The sequence below is a fragment of the Schistocerca gregaria genome, chromosome 2 (assembly GCF_023897955.1).
Source record: "Schistocerca gregaria isolate iqSchGreg1 chromosome 2, iqSchGreg1.2, whole genome shotgun sequence".
In the NCBI taxonomy this organism is placed as follows: domain Eukaryota; kingdom Metazoa; phylum Arthropoda; class Insecta; order Orthoptera; family Acrididae; genus Schistocerca; species Schistocerca gregaria.
This window is the reverse complement of record NC_064921.1, coordinates 275,693,982-275,714,158: the sequence shown is the minus strand read 5'-3', so window position 1 is coordinate 275,714,158 and position 20,177 is coordinate 275,693,982. Positions and strand designations below refer to the sequence as shown.

The 20,177-nt window shown below is 42.3% G+C and overlaps 1 protein-coding gene across 1 annotated transcript in view; it reads left to right on the top strand.

Moving 5' to 3' along the window:
- Positions 1-20,177, top strand: part of LOC126336866 (NADP-dependent malic enzyme-like) — a 401,213-nt gene that overhangs the window by 182,032 nt on the left and 199,004 nt on the right. Inside the window, exon 3 of the mRNA XM_050000965.1 lies at positions 12,079-12,186. Within this exon, the coding sequence (XP_049856922.1) occupies positions 12,079-12,186 (108 nt within the window). The remainder of the gene's footprint in view (positions 1-12,078; positions 12,187-20,177) is intronic.

Below are 20,177 nucleotides of genomic sequence, written 5' to 3'. Positions count from 1 at the left end.
GCACTTGTAGAATGTGTACAAAGACATGGCAGCGACCACAAGCACGGTTAGTCGTTGGGCGAGGCGTCTACGGAACGTGGAGACACTCAAATCCGAGGTGATCCACGGATCACAATTAGACACTTCGTTGCTCAACTGGGTGTCTCTGTTGGTTGTGCTGCCACACTCGTCTACCAGCTGGGGCACTCAAAGGACTGTACCCACTGGGTCCATCGCCGCCTAACACAAGGACCTTAACGACCAGGATTAATTGCGAGGAATTGTTTGCGCTTTACGAGGCTGATCGTGATGATTCTTTGTCACAGACGATGAAAGATGGGTTATCACTTCGAAACGAAAACAAAACGGTAAACCATGGAGTGGCTTCGCATCAGCTCTCTTCCGAAGAAAACGCTCGAAGCCACACCCTCACCCGCTAAACCCATGGTGGCGCTCTTCTGGGACTCTGATGGAGTTATTCAGTTTCATGTACTCCCTCATGGTGCTACGATCAGCTAAGTGTACTGTGTTATCCTCATGAAGGGGTCAGAATAAGGGAACACGTGTTTCGGCTTATACGTAGATATTCGACCATTTCTGAAAAAAAAAACGATGGTCAAAGTTTCCGAGGAAATGTAAATGCCTTTTACCGAGCCACCAGTTGCACTGGAGCGTTGGCGCACTGGTTAGAGTCGTGGCTTCACACTTTTGCACCCCATGTTAAAACCCGATTATTACTTGTGTTTTGGGCTGGCAGCTGTGACCGACCGGTTCTAGGTGCTTCAGTCCAGAACCGCGCGACTGCTACGGTCTCAGGTTCGAATCCTGCCTCGGGAATGGATGTGTGTGATGTCTTTAGGTTAGTAGGGTTTAATTAGTTCTAAATTCTAGGGGATTGACAAACTCAGATGTTAAGTCCCATAGTGCTCAGAGCCATCTGAACCAATTTCTTCTATTTTTGTTTTTCATTTGTCTAACAATCCCCTTAGAAGAATGTTTTCCAATTTATACTGAAATAAAGTAGTCCTTATTCGTCTGCCAATTGTATGTCTGGTGAATGAATTAAAAATAAAATAAAACAATGGAAAAATTATTTGAACTTGTTTTCCGTGCATTTCCTATAATATATCTTGATTAATAATAAATTACAAGCTACAGATTTCGGAAAAGTAATCCGTTATGCGTGGTTTGCTGCGAAATTATTGCCAGCACGTGAAATCTCCAGCAGTGTTTCTTTTCCGAGCGAGATTCATACGAAGAAATGTTGGTGTGGCAAACCTTCCTTCGCGCGAAGCTCTTGGTGCTGGAATGTTTCTACGATCGGTATCCTCCACGGAAATGCACCAAATCTTCCTGAATTAAGAACTGATGTGAAGATGAAATATAAGAATATGAGAATTTAAAAAGATTCTAATTCGCGAAAATACTATACAGACATATATTATATAATAGACGTATTACAGTCATTGTGAAACCCAGTTGTAATATTACAATTACTACAATTCTCTTGGATCCCCTAACTTGATAAGAAACTTTTGTGTGGTAATATTCAACGGAAATGGGTAGATAAATGAAATAAAATAAAATAAAGTACATAAAAGGAATAACTAGGTTACGAAAGGAAAGTAAAAATAACAGGCCGCGATGAGAACCACTATGCCACCAATTGGGTTGAGCTTATCGCGCGCTAAAAGGCGTCTAAATTACGTCCAAAATTGTGCTGATGGTTTTCTTAGAAACTATCGATTGTCTACGGATAAACCGAGACAGGTGTTCTCTTACTTTGGCTCCTCTTCCACCGAGCGAAGTTTCTGCGAAATTGGGTTAGGGCATTTGCCGTGTTCCCCTCGTAAGGAAAACGCATCGCACTGTGAATGTTTTCCAGGCAGTTGTGCACTTACTGTCAAGTGGTTCCGCTTGTCATCGTCAACTATCACAGTAAAAACTCACGATAAGCTGACCGGAGCGCTCTCACACACAGGCGCAGTAATACTGTGGCCGACTGGTAATACCACCAATCTTCGATCCTCCGTAGGTCCAGTGCTTTGATGTTGCAACCTCCCTCCAGGCAACACGATCATCGTGGAGCTTTGGACGCTGTCCACTAGATGGTTTATATAAATTGTGAACAGTGAAGCCTCTTAACGCTAACTTGGATACTCCCGAAATTAGCTTTACCAACAGGTTAAGTTCTGTTTTCTAGAAACAAGATTAACGGAACAATCATCCAAAGGTTGCTATTTGTTTTTTTAAGGAGATTATCCCTTCATTTTCAGTAGTTTGCATCTGGGCGTCTGCATTCGAAAGTTGTCTCCTGACCCACGTGAAAAAACTTCCCAAAACTTTTACCATAGGTTCAAAGTGCACATTTTAGTACTCGACAAAATATGATGAAAAGTGTTTGAAAAATGATAACGCTATAGGAGTGTCAGAAGAGAAACTACAGTACATGTTACGTGAAGAAGTAACTTCTATTGTGAGAGAATTTGTTACAATGTACTAACGTGGATCCAACACCTCACTCCGAAAACAAAACAGAAATCAAATCATTGGTGGAGGCTAAGGGCTGTACCAAGAAAGGCGATATTAATCTCATTTAGCGAAAACGTTCTGTACAGTGTTCTTTGTGATGCCAAACTTACTCTCATTATTAGCTACGTTCCAAAGGCTATAATAATAACTGGAAAGTATGAGACAAATTTGATTCATATTCGTTGTAATATTCATGCATCCACCTAAATGACAGGATATGCTGGTGTTCCCCTTTTGGTACAAATGAAAGGATGTGTTCATGAAAAAAAAAAGAAATTGCTTTTAGCTTTTAAGCCATATAACCAGTTTATTAGTTTTGAGTCAGCAGTCTTTTTACTTTTCCACATAGCGCATTAATGATCGGTGTACTGGTTTCTTTGTTTTCGATTCATATTCTGTGTCACCTTATTTGAAAGTGCCCACCTTCAGCTTTTGAGTATACGTATAGGAGCACATTTATAATGCATGTAGTTGAAAGTTCTTCTGACAGCGATGTTTACAGTGAAGTATAAAAATAGATGGCTGCAGCACATCGTAAAGAGCGATTTTTGTAAGCGGCTGAAATGTAGTGCATCAGTTTTGAGAATGAAAGATGCACGGACTACGACGCAGTTTTTGAAGAACTCAAATTGGTTCAAATGGCTCTGAGCACTATGGGACTTAACATCTGAGGTCATCAGTCCCCTAGAACTTAGAACTACCTAAACCTAACTAACCTAAGGCCATCACACACATCCATGCCCGAGGCAGGATTCGAACCTACGACCGCAGCGGTCGCACGGTTCCAGACTGTAGCGCCTAGAACCGCTCGGCCACTCTGGCCGGCTTTTGAAAAGCTTTTCAGATGTTCAACTGAAATACACTCCTGGAAATGGAAAAAAGAACACATTGACACCGGTGTGTCAGACCCACCATACTTGCTCCGGACACTGCGAGAGGGCTGTACAAGCAATGATCACACGCACGGCACAGCGGACACACCAGGACCCGCGGTGTTGGCCGTCGAATGGCGCTAGCTTCGCAGCCTTTGTGCACCGCCGCCGTCAGTATCAGCCAGTTTGCCGTGGCATACGGAGCTCCATCGCAGTCTTTAACACTGGTAGCATGCCGCGACAGCGTGGACGTGAACCGTATGTGCAGTTGACGAACTTTGAGCGAGAGCGTATAGTGGGCATGCGGGAGGCCTGGTGGACGTACCGCCGAATTGCTCAACACGTGGGGCGTGAGGTCTGCACAGTATATCGATGTTGTCGCCAGTGGTCGGCGGAAGGTGCACGTGCCTGTCGACCTGGGACCGGACCGCAGCGACGCACGGATGCACGCCAAGACCGTAGGATCCTACGCAGTGCCGTAGGGGACCGCACCGCCACTTCCCAGCAAATTAGGGACACTGTTGCTCTTGGGGTATCGGCGAGGACCATTCGCAACCGTCTCCATGAAGCTGGGCTACGGTCCCGCACACCGTTAGGCCGTCTTCCGCTCACGCCCCAACATCGTGCAGCCCGCCTCCAGTGGTGTCGCGACAGGCGTGAATGGAGGGACGAATGGAGACGTGTCGTCTTCAGCGATGAGAGTCGCTTCTGCCTTGGTGCCAATGATGGTCGCATGCGTGTTTGGCGCCGTGCAGGTGAGCGCCACAATCAGGACTGCATACGACCGAGGCACACAGGGCCAACACCCGGCATCATGGTGTGGGGAGCGATCTCCTACACTGGCCGTACACGTCTGGTGATCGTCGAGGGGACACTGAATAGTGCACGGTACATCCAAACCGTCATCGAACCCATCGTTCTACCATTCCTAGACCGGCAAGGGAACTTGCTGTTCCAATAGGACAATACACGTCCGCATGTATCCCGTGCCACCCAACGTGCTCTAGAAGGTGTAAGTCAACTACCCTGGCCAGCAAGATCTCCGGATCTGTCCCCCATTGAGCATGTTTGGGACTGGATGAAGCGTCGTCTCACGCTGTCTGCACGTCCAGCACGAACGCTGGTCCAACTGAGGCGCCAGGTGGAAATGGCATGGCAAGCCGTTCCACAGGACTACATCCAGCATCTCTACGATCGTCTCCATGGGAGAATAGCAGCCTGCATTGCTGCGAAAGGTGGATATACACTGTACTAGTGCCGACATTGTGCATGCTCTGTTGCCTGTGTCTATGTGCCTGTGGTTCTGTCAATGTGATCATGTGATGTATCTGACCCCAGGAATGTGTCAATAAAGTTTCCCCTTCCTGGGACAATGAATTCACGGTGTTCTTATTTCAATTTACAGTAGTGTATATTATTAAGTCCACGGAAAAGTCTGATTTAGTATTTAGCAGGCGTGATTTGTTTCTAAATCATTCTAATAATGACACCAGTTTACGCGATAGGAAAGTATAATGATGTGACCAGACCGTATATTGAAATTCATTCACAATATAATAAATCGGAAGATGTAAGTAGTTCCTTCTGTTCAAGTTTTACTTGTGCATGAACAGAGAAAGAACATCACATACGTTACAGGCCTGAGAGTGCTGTGACAAGTAATGGTAGTGTCTGAATAAGCACCGACGTGGCGTTGCTACGGTAACCACCGCCTGTGATGGGGCTTTCGACTTCTACACAGCACTTTATCAAAGACGTCCGGTGATACAGAATACATCTGAGTAGCAGCAACAACAATATTATCTATCGATTTTCCGCTCCAGTTGCCATGCAAGGTTGTCACCACCGAAACAGTTACAGTACAATTACCTTCAGATGACTTCAGAAAACCATGTTACAATTTTTTTACCATGTGTGTTTTTTTATTGTTTTGGGTGCGTGCTCATGATACACCCACGTATAACCTATGTGAAACAAATAACGGAATATTCGGAAGTGCAAATTTAGGCGCTTGCCGTCAGTTTAAAGCATGAACAGCACGCGCCATCCCCATATCGGATTATTCATTCTAAGCACTCGAACTAGACCCGTACCTATCTGTGCAATAGATTTGTCCACATATGTTCCACATAACAATTCCTATCATTTTAATTCTGTTGTTAGTGACTACCAGCATCTTTTGACACTACGACTAAGGTCTTATGCGATACTTTATATGGACGGCGATACACATGCACTGGCATATATTCCATAGTTCATTTTATCTAGGTTACGCGTACACACATCATGGGCAATGCAACTTAAAATTCAAGAAACTTATGGCAAGAACATCGTATTCTGGGATTATGAAGTCACATGGAAGTAACCGTAGTGCGGCTGATTGCCGCGGAGGTTCGAGTCCTCCCTCGGGCATGGGTGTGTATGTTTGTCCTTAGGATAATTTAGGTTAAGTAGTGTGTAAGCTTAGGGACTGATGACCTTAGCAGTTAAGTCCCATAAGATTTCACACACATTTGAACTTTTTTTTTTTTTTGGACTGCAGCTGGAGTGGAAAATACCTACAAAAAATACACATCATTATACAGTTTTAAACATGGCTGTTTCTCAGCAGCCGTATATAATTTTCAAATACAGGAATAACACAGCCATCCAGTTGAAAATAACTGTTTGGTACATTGACATAGGTTGCGACACCTCTAAGGATGTCTTCATCGGAATGGAATTTTGAGAAACAATTACATTGCAAGAAAGCAAAGGTCAGAATTTAGATCCGCTATGCTCAAGTGAAAAATAAAATAAAACGCGTTCCAGCCTTTAGCACTTATGCCTAGCTAGGAACATCATCAGACATATATCGCTATTGCTGCTACTCGCTCACATGAGTTCTCCAGGTAAGGAATTATCCAGATAGAACTTTCCTGGTTATTGAGTTTTCACGAACGTTATTCACTCTTTCTAAACGTTTCCATTCACACACTGCACATCCTGTTCAAGCTTCACTGCCTCTTTCACGTCTTCATTACCCAGTCTAATTATTAATGGACATGTGTGTAAAAATTTTCTTATTTGGGAATCCGCAGTGCTAGAGAGGAAAAAAAATTCTAAAAAGCCCATCCGCACATATGTGCCACAGACCTGGAATAACAGCACACTCAAAAGAAGTAGTCCTAAGTATCTGTGAGGTTTCTTGCAATCTTGAGAATGAGATGTCCATGGACACATCCTTCGATGTCAATTTTAGCTGGTGTAACTTCATGTGCGTAGTACAGTGAAACAGTGAGATGGAGCATCAACAACTTTACTAACCGCCCCAACAATTTACACTCCTATCGAACGTTCTTATTTTCGACGGTTTACATGTGTTTGTTTGCCGCATTTTGAACAATTGTGGGATCAACCTCCTAGAGCTCCCTAGAGCTGAGGTTTCACCTGAAACTCAGTTCCTTGTAAGTGTGTTTCTTCGAAGAAAAAAAAAATAATTTGAACAGTTGCAGTAGAGAAGATTTTTAAGAACTGCTTGGTAGGACTAGAAAACAGTTCAGTTCCATAGCCAAAGCTGTTTTAGCAGCGGAAGCGCATTTTCATGAGTGTACTTTGTGCTACACCAATGGCTCTTGTCCTAGTCACCCAGTTTAGCATTTTGCAGTAAACAACTCAGCGGTGTAAATCAGATTAAGCCGAATAAAAGCAGAAATATCGCGTCATTGCCTCATTAAAGCACGATGATCTTTTCCGAAATCATGTGTCTAAGTTTTCATCAGCTGTACAGCTCTGTTATCAACCGACTGACAGATTATGGATTATGAGTCTTCAAGATATTTCTTTTTCATACCTACGTGAGTCACTTGAGGCACAGACCAACATAGGACAGCCTCTACAAAAATATTCGACTGCACATGAACCGATCGCTGTCTTTTGTGTTTTTTTCCCGAAAGTCCTATGGTTTTATGCGGCCCGTCTTGAATTCCTCTCCTGTGACAATCTCTTCATCTCAGAGTAACGCTCACACCAAACATTCTCAGTTGTTTGTTGAATATGTTTTAATGGCTGGCTCCCCTGCAGTTTTTACTCTCTGCAGCACTCTCTAATGTCTTGAAAGTTTTTCCCTATACTACCCATGTTCTTACCAGTTTTTCTAATGATCTTTCTTCGCCGATTCCCTGGAGAACCATCTGCTTTCTTATCTTAGCGGTCCACGTAATTCTTAACATCCTTCCATGGCATCACCTCAAGCGCTTCGATTTTCCCCTATAGTCCGAGATTCGCTTCAGTACAATGCTGTGCTCCAGTCGTGTACCCTCAAAGATTAAAACCAATGATCGATACTAGCAGGCTTGTTTTGCTCAGGAATGTTCTCTTTGTCTGTGCTGGTCTCCTTTTTATGTCCTACTTGCATCGTCCTTCAATTTGCTTCCAATGTAGCGGAACCCTTCCCTTCGTTTACTTCACGGCCACCAATTTCGATGTTAAGATTATCGTTAATCTCACTTCTGCTACTCCTCATACTTTCGCCTTTCTTCTCGTAACTCTCAACCCATATTTCGCGCTCATTAGATCATTCATTTCATTCAATATATTCTGCAATTCTTCTTCAATTGTAACCTCATTCCTTAACCTACCTTTTATTTACATTATTACTTCTTCAACGTACAGACTGTATTGTACGGGAGAAAGGCAACGCGCCTGTCCTACACCCTTTATAATCCGATAACTTCGTTCTTGGTATATCACTTTTATTGGTATTTCTTACTTATTGTGCATATTGTATATTATCCGCCTTTTCCTAGAGCTTCCACCAATTTTTCTAAGCATCGAAATACATTCTCGAACGCTTTTCCTTCGTCAACAAGGCCTATGAGCGTTTCTAAATTTTCTGTTGTATTTTTCTGTACTTTATTCTTGTCAGCGAATTGGATGCTTGAGCTGTTAACATGACGTTGCGATAGTTCACTCCCTTACTATTTCAAAATTTTGTGGATGATTTTCCGGTAGTATATGTCCAGTCTCATTTCCTCCAACTCCCCGCGGTCTATGGTGCCTTGCCACGGTTCACGCGAATCACCCTGGCGGAGGTTCGAGGCCTCCCTCGGGCATGGACGTGTGTGTGTGGTCCTTAGCGTAAGTTACTTTAAGTTAGATTAAGTAGTCTGTAAGCCTAGGGACCGATGACCTCTGCAGTTTAGTCCCATAGGAACTTATTCGCCGGCTGGTGTGGCCGAGCGGTTCTAAACGCTACAGTCTGGAACCGCGCGACCGCTACGGTCGCAGGTTCGAATCCTGCCTCGGGCATGGATGTGTGTGATGGCCTTAGGTTAGTTAGGTTTAAGTATTTCTAAGTTCTAGGGGACTGATGACCTCAGAAGTTAAGTCCCATATTGCTCAGAGCCATTTGAACCATTTTTCAGAATTTCCAAACGTCTTTCAAACTTTGATATTGGATTCCCCAAGTGTTCCAGATCGGACCCCAACTCTTGTTCTACCACGTGTTCTGCGTTTAACAGCAGAATTTCCGCTCCACTCTGAACATTGACAAATTATTTCACCGAAAGTTCTTTTGATTTTTCTACAAGATGAATCTGTCCTTCCGACGGTCATTTATTTTTCGAATTCTTCTCATTTTTCCTGCAACCAATTTGGCTCAACTTCCCTGCATTTCCTATGTGTTTCAGTCCTAAGTGAGTTGTATTGCTGTGTTGCTGTCTTTTCCTGGGCATTTTCGTGCCTCATGTTTCCGTCGAGCAACGGAAGTATTTCTATTTTTACCAAAGGTTTCTTCCCTTACATCTTCCTTGTGCTACGTTTGCCCGTCAAAATTCTGTATTGCCCTTTCTTGAGAAGTCCATTCCTTTTCAACTGAACTTGGTGTTGTGATATTAATTACCGCAGTACCTACAGCCTCAGACAACTTCAAACGCACATCGTCGTTCCTCAGTACTTCAGCTTACTCTTCTTCATTACTAGATTGTGATATGAGTCTGTACCCACAATCCAATATCTGATTCCTAACAATCTCTTTCTCTCCATGATGTAATCCATCTCCTATCTTTCCGTGTCTCCATGTCTTTTTCAAGTTTACCTCCTTTTCCTCCTGTGATTTGTAACGCTGTATTCCCTATTTATTGTAGAGTTGGTATTTCTTCTGTCTTCTTTCTACTATCGAGACATATTCTCCAGCACCACCGCCTTCAGTTCCGTCCCCTACCATAGCGCTCCAACCACCCATGATTATTAGATTTTCAGTGCCATTTACGTACTGAGTTATTTGTCCCATTCCCTCATACACTCTCCTTCTGTATTCATCCTCTGCTAATGACGTCTCGATGTGTACCTTAAGTGTTGCTGTTGGCGTTGATGCGTTGATTTGCTTTCCATCCTGATGGAACGATCCTATCAATGAACAGTTCTAAGTAATTTACTCTGTCACTTATCTTCCTATTCGTAATAGGCCGTGCACCTGTTACACAATTTTCTGCTACTAGTGATGTTACCCCATATTCTTATGATCGAAATCTCTGTCTTCTTTCCATTTCACTTCACTGACCCTCACAGCACCTAGAGTGAGCCTTTACGTGTTCTTCTCCTGATAATCCAGTTTCCCCATAGTATTCAGACCTTCCTCGATCCGACTCGTAAAAAATTACCCTTTCCTTTGTTAGTAAACCTTTCTTCTCGTGTCACCTCCTAACCGAAATCACAGTTTCAACAGAGCCCATCACTATAGAACAACAGTGGAAGGCTTGTGGATAGGAAAACGTTTTGTAAAGACTGTCTAATATTCTATATGTTGATTGTTATATAAACATGTACAGTGTGTGGCGCAGAGTGCGTGGTGTATCAAATCGATTGCCATTCTTTCTCTCTCATTCGCTAATAGCATTGGGAGAAAGTTTGTCGGTACCACTCTGTGTGCCTTTTTGCTTCACTGTCGTGTTCACTACTCGAGATTTAAGCCGGGGAATTTCTGTAACATTTCTTCGTTGAATCTTTTCTTCCTCTTCCTTTAATCCATATCAACAAAATGTACTCAAAGTTGGTGTAAAGTACTGTAAGCGACCTCTTCCTTGCATGAATTACGCTTTCTTCGGATTATTCCTCAAACCAGCATTTGCCTTTCCAGCGGCCTTTGGTTGCGGTCGTTGCACCTTAAATTGCTCCAAGCAGATGGTCCCTCATACTTTACAGTGGCAACTAATTCCAGTGAATGATCACCAACCGTGTAGGCATACCATATCGGAGCTTTTCGTCTATTTACAAGACTTACATTTCATTGATTTGTAGTGAGAGTAAATTGACACTCTTTGGATTAAGTGCTAAGCCTTTCTGCATTTTGAAACAACTTTCTAATTGTATGACCGTCTTATATAAGACTGGGTCGTCTGTGGACAGTCTCAGAGAAATAAAAATTTACTTTACATGCAGTAACGGTCCTGTCACTCTTCCTTGAGGTAAAATGGACACAACTGACTCTTTTCATTCTGTCTCTCCATTAAAAACGAACTGGATGCCATATGTTTTGGAGCACTTGTGAGAGACGGAGGGTGAAGTGTAAAGTTACCGAATGGAGCACGCTATCTTATGCATTAACACGATCAAAGACATTTTTTTCATTTCTGCAGACCTTTTTTAATTTTCTGAGTTGCAACCTAGTTTTACGATAGTGCATGTCGACATAAAACGGTGAGTTGCACCTGTGAACTTGGAGTATAATAAAAATACTTGTACCAAACATGTGAAGGGGAACAACTGCCATGAAGTGCTACTGAAGACGCCGTTATTTCAAGCGTGTCGTATGTGGCTGTTATAATCATTTCGCTATGATTCCATGATTGTCGGGGCGCTTTAGGCCGTGAAAGACGATATATTTCTTCTCGGTTGTGCTCTCTCTCATCCTTTTCATAACGAGATTAATGAATGTCTTTCATCAGTACGCTAAAATGCTGTAATATGAAGACTGTTGGCATTAGGGGTGGAGTGGGGGGGGGGGGGGGGTGTTATTTCGTTTTTTAGTCAAATTCGCGAGTACATTCATCGTCGTTTAGCACGCGAAGCAATCAGGCGTCATCGTGAACATGGGTATTGTTTTTCAGTAGCGCTACATAGCACTGAATTTCTTCTGTTTCTGTTCATCTATTTCGTCTTCTTAATGCTCCGTACTGAACGACCCAGCGTACTACAAACTCAAAAACTAAGTGGTGTTTACAACCGTAACTCTTATAGGATCACTTTGCTGTACCTTTGTCTATCTGCTAGTGCGTCAGTTAAGACTCTTTTTTTCCAAGAGCGGGTAGATGTCAAGACTATATTTATCTCAAATGCTATAGTCTACAGTATCTTGGCAATGTAAAAAATTTAAGCTTCTCAGTCTGTGCAATCAGAAGATACGGCCATTTATATGTGACATATTTTTATTCTCGCAAACTCATCAAAACCTATATATGAAGTATCTATATACATAATTAACTTTGTGCGGAAACCTCTGAGCGCGAGAACTACTCGCACTTGTCCGTTTTTTATTTTTCTTTTTTCTTTTTTGCTGAAGGGTGTATCATGTTTCTGATTTGGTTTTCCATCTCTCTCGCTCAGTTACCGCTGGTAAAGAAGGGATAACGATTTTATACAAGATCGAATGAATAAATAAGCTTGCAACCAGCAGCCATACAATGCGTATCTGCAACTGACTTCATTTGTTTTCCAGGTTGCCAATGGATCTGCCCAGAGCGGAAATGCCTCAGACAGAAGCGCCTCAAGTGGAAGTGCCGAAGGCAGAACTTCTCAATGGCTACGCCGAAACTCCTAATAAAAGGTACTTACTCACTAAACAAGACTTTTATCCATTGTGGATGTGGAACACTGCGACTGTGGTGTGAAAAGGTTTTCAGAAATTACTGCAACCAGTCGCCTTTTATGTAGATGTATTTTATTTAACCATGACCGGTTTCGAGCTGCCTAGCAACTCATCATCAGATGGTATATACATTCAGTGCTTTTTTGTACCCATTGTGTGGGTGGTTGAGTATCTGTGGCTAGACAGAAACGAGAACAAATAATCGCTACATGTGGTACAGTAACACGAAATATTTACAGCATAATTTATGTTTAACGTATAAGAGCAAATAATCACTACATGTGGTACAGTTACACGAAATATTTACAGTTTAATTTACGTTTTGAGGTGTTACTTACAGATAAATCTTTCTGCAGGTATATATAACTCTTTTAGGACGTATTTTTGAAACCATTGTTGTTCTTGTTTTTCACAATTTCACAAGTTAAAACTTTCTCTAGATGTATATTACTTTTATGAGGCACTGTTGGAAACATATATCTTGTTTTTCGTAATCATCAGCGATGAACTACTCGCACTTGTCCGTTTTTTTATTTTTCTTTTTTTTATCATCAGCGATGATTACGAAAAACAAGATATATGTTTCCAACAGTGCCTCATAAAAGTAATATACATCTAGAGAAAGTTTTAACTTGTGAAATTGTGAAAAACAAGAACAACAATGGTTTCAAAAATACGTCCTAAAAGAGTTATATATACCTGCAGAAAGATTTATCTGTAAGTAACACCTCAAAACGTAAATTAAACTGTAAATATTTCGTGTAACTGTACCACATGTAGTGATTATTTGCTCTTATACGTTAAACATAAATTATGCTGTAAATATTTCGTGTTACTGTACCACATGTAGCGATTATTTGTTCTCGTTTCTGTCTAGCCACAGATACTCAACCACCCACACAATGGGTACAAAAAAGCACTGAATGTATATACCATCTGATGATGAGTTGCTAGGCAGCTCGAAACCGGTCATGGTTAAATAAAATACATCTACATAAAAGGCGACTGGTTGCAGTAATTTCTGAAAACCTTTACTCACTAAACGTTGTTGATGCTGAAACAAAGTTTACGTTACCACAGAAAGAAGCACTTGAAACGCTGAAGGGCCAACATCCTGCTCTTTTTACTTCGTAGTGTCGTAGGTTTTTTTTGCATGGATGCATCTGGTAAAAGACTTTAGAAAAGGAGATTAAGTCTAGAATATATATAATCTCATCCAATTTGGGCCTTCTGGGTCTCTGTTACTTTGGAACAGGGTTTTAGGAATACAATATTTTTACAATATTGTTACTTACGAAATGACAGTAATTTTAATACAGTAAATAGTTATAAAATGGTATTAATAAAATTAAAAATTAATTTAATATGTCTAATGACAAGGTTAATAATAGTACAGACTAAGAAGTAATAAAGTTAATACTATAGGTACTGCTACTACTATTACTAGTACTACCAGTACAGATGCTGATGTTACTGCTTCTAATAATAATAATAATAATAATAGTAATAATAATGACAATGACACACGGTCCAGTCACATTTATGTGACCCCTACCTATGTTCGACGTCAACATGCAGTAACCACTCACAGGCAGCAGGTGTCAGTACTAACAGTGGAGGGTGTATAAAGCGTGACCGAGTGATGCGGAAAACAGTGCAGTCGCTGTCATAATGCGTAAACGGAGTCATGTATCTGACATCCAAAAGGATGGAAGCATTTCCGAAATGGCTAAGTCTGAAAACTGCTCGCGTGTCGCCGTGGTTGAGTTATACCACGTACGGAAAAATGATGCTATCGAAAACCGGTGCTGAAGCAACTGTGGTGCACCACAGGCCATAGATGACATGGGTGTACAAAGGCTGCGGAGATGTGTATGGGCGAATAGCCGCCCGACTGTTAAACAACAGACCGCCCAGATGAACCGAGGGCCACCCAGCAGTATCTCCTCAACGACTGTTCAGAGAACGTAGCTGCGTATGAGGCTCCACGGAAGGCATCTGGTTCATGCAACCATGTTGCTTGTTGTTCATCGGCGATGTAGGCTGGAATTTGCACGCCATTACTGCAACTGGACGTCCAAGAGTGATGACAGGTGATCTTTTCAGATGAATAACGTTTTATCGTCAATAGACGTGAAACACCTGGAAGTAAACACCTTGCATCACACGTCAAAAGGGCCCAGGATGGAGGAGGGAGCGTTATGGTCTGGTGAATGTTTTTGTGGGATTCCTTGGGTGATCATACTGGAAGACAAGTATGCATCTATCCTCGGGGACCATATCCACCGTTACATGTAGTTCTTTTATCCTTGCCACAGTGACATTACCAGCAGGACAGTGCAACATTTCAAGAGCTCGCAGTGTCCGTCGTGGTTGGAAGAGCACCAGGATGAATTTACCGCATTCCCCCCGCCAGCAGGCTCACCAGATTCAACAAAGTCAAGAATCTGTGGAACCACCTTGATCAACCTGTTCACGCCATGGATTCTCAACTGTGAAACCTAATGCAGCTGGTCACAACACTGTAGTCTCCATGTTGGTACCTTCCAGGACCTCACTGACTCTCTTCCTGCGCATTTGTGCTGCAAAAGGTGATTATTCAGGGTTTGAAGATGGTCACATTTATGTGGCTGAATCGTGAAATAACAGAGAGAAAATGTATTTATAGATGTAAGAAAGTGATATTTTGTGAAATAGCGAGTTCTAAGGAAGACAAATTGCTGCTTTATTAAATATGTCATTAACCTCTGCTATAATGATTGAAGTCAGTCTAGTGTCGAGCTTCTGCTACTGAAAATCACTTCGAGAAAGCGGTTGAATAGTGGAACAGGGCAAAGAGGATTTTGCTTAGATGGAAACGACGTTAAGTTCGAGAGAGATATGTGCGACAATGTACGTTGATAACGCGATAGAGCGGACAGAATACACGGAAATATCTGTGCTTGTCCGCACGTCGCCAGGATGACAGTGCATAAAACGATCAAAAACACCAGACGTCACAGAGATACTTAAAGCAGGTGTTCGTGACCAGTTCTAGGCCCAGTGAGGTAACCTGAGAAAGACCTAGGACGAGAAAATAGTTGTAATCAACAGTTGGAAGTACGAGCGTTTGTACAACTTTCTTTCATAGGTAAAATGGGAAGTGCTTTTTATATTTTGTAGAGTATGGAGAGATGTTGATGCTTTCTTTAATGCTGCAGCTATTTGCTCTGCCCAGGTTAGCATTTCATCTATTAATTCCAGGTTCTTAGCTGATGGAGAGAAATGTATATTTGTCCCATTTAGAATTAAACATGGCAGAGATTTCCGAAATTTCGGCCTAATGTGTCTAGAATGACAAGTTTGAATTTTTAATGGATTGAGCTTTAACTCTATATTAGGAGCCCATTTTGATTCTGCACACAGCTGTCTTCAAGTTTATTGGTTTTGTACTAAGTTATAACTAGAGGTCGTCAACAGACATGCAGTATTTACAGCAGAACACATATGATAACACTTAATTGACATACAATAAAAAGAGTATAGGATCTTATACCAAACTGTTGAGGACGCTTGATACAGCCTGCATGCATTGCGACGTTATCGTGGCGGGCATGACGCGTTGTTGGCGAGTCATCAGATGTGACAGCGAAACCATTGCACTGCACTCGGAGATAAATTTAGGCTGCTAAGTTTAACAAGTAATATATCGGACAGTGTCAAAGGCTTTGCTAAAGCCGAAGAAGTGAATGATGGTCGCCTTTTCTCTATCCTTAGCAAGCTTCATGTCGTCTGTTACTTTTATTAAAGCAGATGTGCTGCGATGTTTACGGAAACCTGATTAATATTCGTCTAGTACGTTGTTTGTAGTTAAATAGTTGGCTTGCAGATGTGGACTATACTATATCCTAAGGCCTTGGACAGCGCCGGAAGAATCCAGATCAGATGGAGCTGTGAAAACGTCCTTTTTGTGTAGCGGCTTGTAAGGCCCTGTTTCCGGGCCTCAGGAAAACATTTGTGGTCAAAGAGTGGTTGAAGATGTCTTTTATTGTGAGTAATAGTGGTCAATCATTTGCACTGTAATTACATCGTGTCCATTACATGCTGATCTCATACGCATGATGAATTTTTTAACAGTATTGCCAATAACATGGTTAGAATTTTTCGCGGCTACCGTCGTTAACCCCATGAAGTAAACAATAAGTCTCTGTTTCGTTTGCCGTTCAACTTTGGCTGAAGGTAACGTAAAGAACCGAGTTAGTTCCTCCAATGGAACAACGGCATCGGCTGCAGCTTCTAATTTACTTCCATTGGCACCACGCAAGGTTTTCCTTAGAACAGATGGCCTGTATCTGTTGTCGATTAATGTATAGGCATGCCGGAATGTAGCATGTATTACGGCTTGACTGCCTCTGTTCCGTTTCTGCTTGTAAGCGATATGACTCTCAGGGTTCGTTTGGCCGTTGTTATTGATTTAAAGTCAACGTATCACGTGTTGAAAATTGCATTCCGGTTGCCGGAACAAATACGAGAAACCAGAACTACGAAAAACTCAAGGAAAATACGTAAGCAGAACTGGTGGAATTAATAACCGTGTGGTAATTTTGGGTGTAGCGAGACTTTCCGTGAAGGATCGTGTAAAGAAAGGGTAGCTGCGAACTTCACATACGCTGGCATATTCCATTAACTTACCTGCCAATAATAAACCTTGACATTAAAATGATAGCACCGATTCGTGGACGTACTTCAGGATAATACAGGACGGCTCTATGTAGCTTTCTACAACTACGTACATCTGTGCTCGGCAAACTGCAATAAGTTATGAGGCAAATGTTGCGTTTTGCCATATTGTGTTCCAGTAGTTTCTCATTCTATAGTGGATAATGAACACGAAGGACTACTGTCAACATTATGCTATAAGAATTATTACTTCTCTAAAAAAAGAAAGCCATTTGACTGTGGGACTACAGCTAGATACAAAAGCAAACTATGTTGTTAGGCTAATTTCATTTTCAGGTTTCTTATGTTAACTGACTACGGGGTGCTGCAGTACATCCATACATACCGTCCGCAAACAAGCTGTTACATTTTTTAAAGTACCTCGGGCCATCGTTATATAGGTGTCTGTCTTAGTCATCTATTACCGTCAGCACATACAGCATTTCATAACTGCATTTGATGGTTACAGGAAAAATCTACATCTGGTCTGCCGGAACAGGTTATGGATCTCGGTCGCTCTGAAGGCGAATCTGCTGCCTTTACTACTGCAACATCTGGCTCGTTCTATGTAGGACTTCATGAGATGTTGTATGGTCTACGTCAAGAGTCTACCTAATAAAATGTTCGCAGTATTTTATTCATCCAAAAATCAAATACCCTCGTGAGCACTCATGTTTTACATAAAGGTTTCGCATGTCTTGTAGAAACAATTGCCTGACGCAGAGAAATTGAAGATAAGCAGCATTCCATCAGTTAACAGAAAGTTTCCATTTGATTAATCTGTATGATAGTTCTATTGTACGCCCATTTTAACTTTTATGAGATCACTAACAACAACTGCCATTCGTCAGTGAGTTGCGTCCGCCCCTGGTAGCTGAGTGGTCAGCGGGACGGAATATCATACCTACAGGCCCGGGTTCGATTCCCGGCTGGGTCGGAGATTTTCTCCGCTCAGGGACTGGGTGTTCTGTTGTCCTTATCGTCATCATTTCATCCCCATCGACACGCAAGTCGACGAAATGGCGTCAACTCTGAAGACTCGCACCAGGTCTATCTGACGGGAGGCCCTCGCCACACGGCATTTACATTTTAGTGAGCTGTAAAAGACTACTAAATTGATAAATTTAGTGGAATGCGTAACATTACACTTTTCTACATCTGCAGTTAGTTTTCAGTCTGTGCAAAAAATTGAGGCGTAGTCCAGATTGTTTAAAAAAAATGTTCAAATGTGTGTCAAATCTTATGGGACTTAACTGCTAATGTCATCAGTCCCTAAGCTTACACACTACTTAACCTAAATTATCCCGAGGACAAACACACACGCCCATGCCCGAGGGAGGACTCGAATCTCCGCCGGGACCAGCCGCACAGTCCATGACTGAATGGCAAATCCCGCGCGGCAGTCCAGATTGTGTTTGATGTTGGTTTTTTCCAGTCGTTGTGCTGTTACTGTAGGAATCGCGCGTGATGAGTCTTTACTCTCCTGGGTATGGCTTTATCTTTGGTGACCAGATGTCCTTCCTGCCTCACACAACCTTAACTTGAGAAGAGTAATGTTGTGCCCGCTATCAGTCTGCGAATTATGTTTCGCTCTTCGATATCATTTAACAGTTTGTGTGTTGGGTTTGTGACGCACAGATAAGAGACCTCCCTACTTACCACCTAAAAGGTAGTAGAAAATTGTCAAGGAACTACATTGTCTCGGCTATTGTCCCATACCATGGAAAAAATTAATTTTTGCGACATTTCATCTGCTCTACCGAGTCGCTCTTATGATATCACACTTGGCGGTTTGGACTCACATATACAAGAGAAATCAGTCCACATTCTGGTAGCTGGGATCTATTTTATTTTATCGTAGCTCGAATCTATTTTCGAATCTATTTTGTTTGACTTCATGGTTTTCTCGCGAGGTATATCTAGGAGGAAGAAAAACACTGGGTGAACCTTTTAAGAAGGCGTGCTCTCGGAATTTCAACAGTAAACCATACCGTGATGTATTACGTTTCTCTTGCAGCACCTGTCACTGGAATTGGTGAACATTTCTGTGTCGCTTTTGCGGTTACTAAGGTAACTAGTTACGAAAAGCGCTAGTCTTCTTTCGATATTCTTCACAACTTCCGCCAATCCTACCCACTAAGGATACCAGATGAGGTCTGTCGAATGAGGATTTTGTGAACTTCCTCATTCGTGTTAGAAGTGAACGGCCGAAGTCCCCCAGACCCCCAGTCACAAGGATGGACACACAAAAACCTCATTCGTGGATGGAATGTACTTCCTGAGGATTCTTCCAATGAATCTCAGTCTGAGTTCTGATCATTATATTTATGGGGTCGCCCACTTTAAACCCAGGTAATTAATGGAGGTCACTGTTTCCAGTAGCTGTTCGGCAAACAGGTAATCAAATAATAACGGGTCTTTCCGCCTGTTTACACCCAATACGTTGTATTTATGCATGCTGAGGATCAACCGACAATGACTGAATCAAGTGTCGAACCTTCTGAAGGTGTTCCTGCATTCCGCAGCAGTTTACTGATCGTACGACTTCTCTGTGCAAAAAATCAAATGCCGCTAACAATCTCATGGAGAATTTGAAGATTAATTAAGTTGATGATTAATTAAACCGTGTTCCTCACCCAGTAACGCCTCCTTCATTGGTACAATTCTGCCATCTCAGAGTGACATGCAAGGGCATCAAAATAATATTTCATGCACAATTAATTACAAGATCTATAAGATCACCAATGGTACAAGGACGTCCCATTACGTCCAATGCTAGGGTGTTTGCAAATATCGGAAAGACCTGGCAGTAGTGACAATATGTAAGGGAAAAATGAATTGAAGATTGTGTTGGCGAGGGCACTCAACTTAGGTATTTGGTGCAGCATTGTTGCCCAACTACTGCGGTGGTATAAAGGTTAGCATTTCTGTCCAGCAATCCAGAAGTCTCGGGTTCGTGTCCCGTGTTCTCGGTGGCTCAGATGGATGGAGCTTCTGCCATGTAAGCAGGAGATCCCGGGTTCGAGGCCCGGTCGGGGCACACATTTTCATCTGTCTCCGTTGACGTATGTCAACGCCTGTAAGCAGCCAAGGGTGTTTATTTCATTGTAAATCCACCGTACGGTGCGTGGTGAAGGGTACCCTGTGCGACTGCTAGTCATTTCCGCTAGTGTTCCACTCATGAACAGAGCGAGGGATAAACGGCTGTCAATATGCCTCAGTATGAGCCCTAGTTTCTCATATCTTAAAAA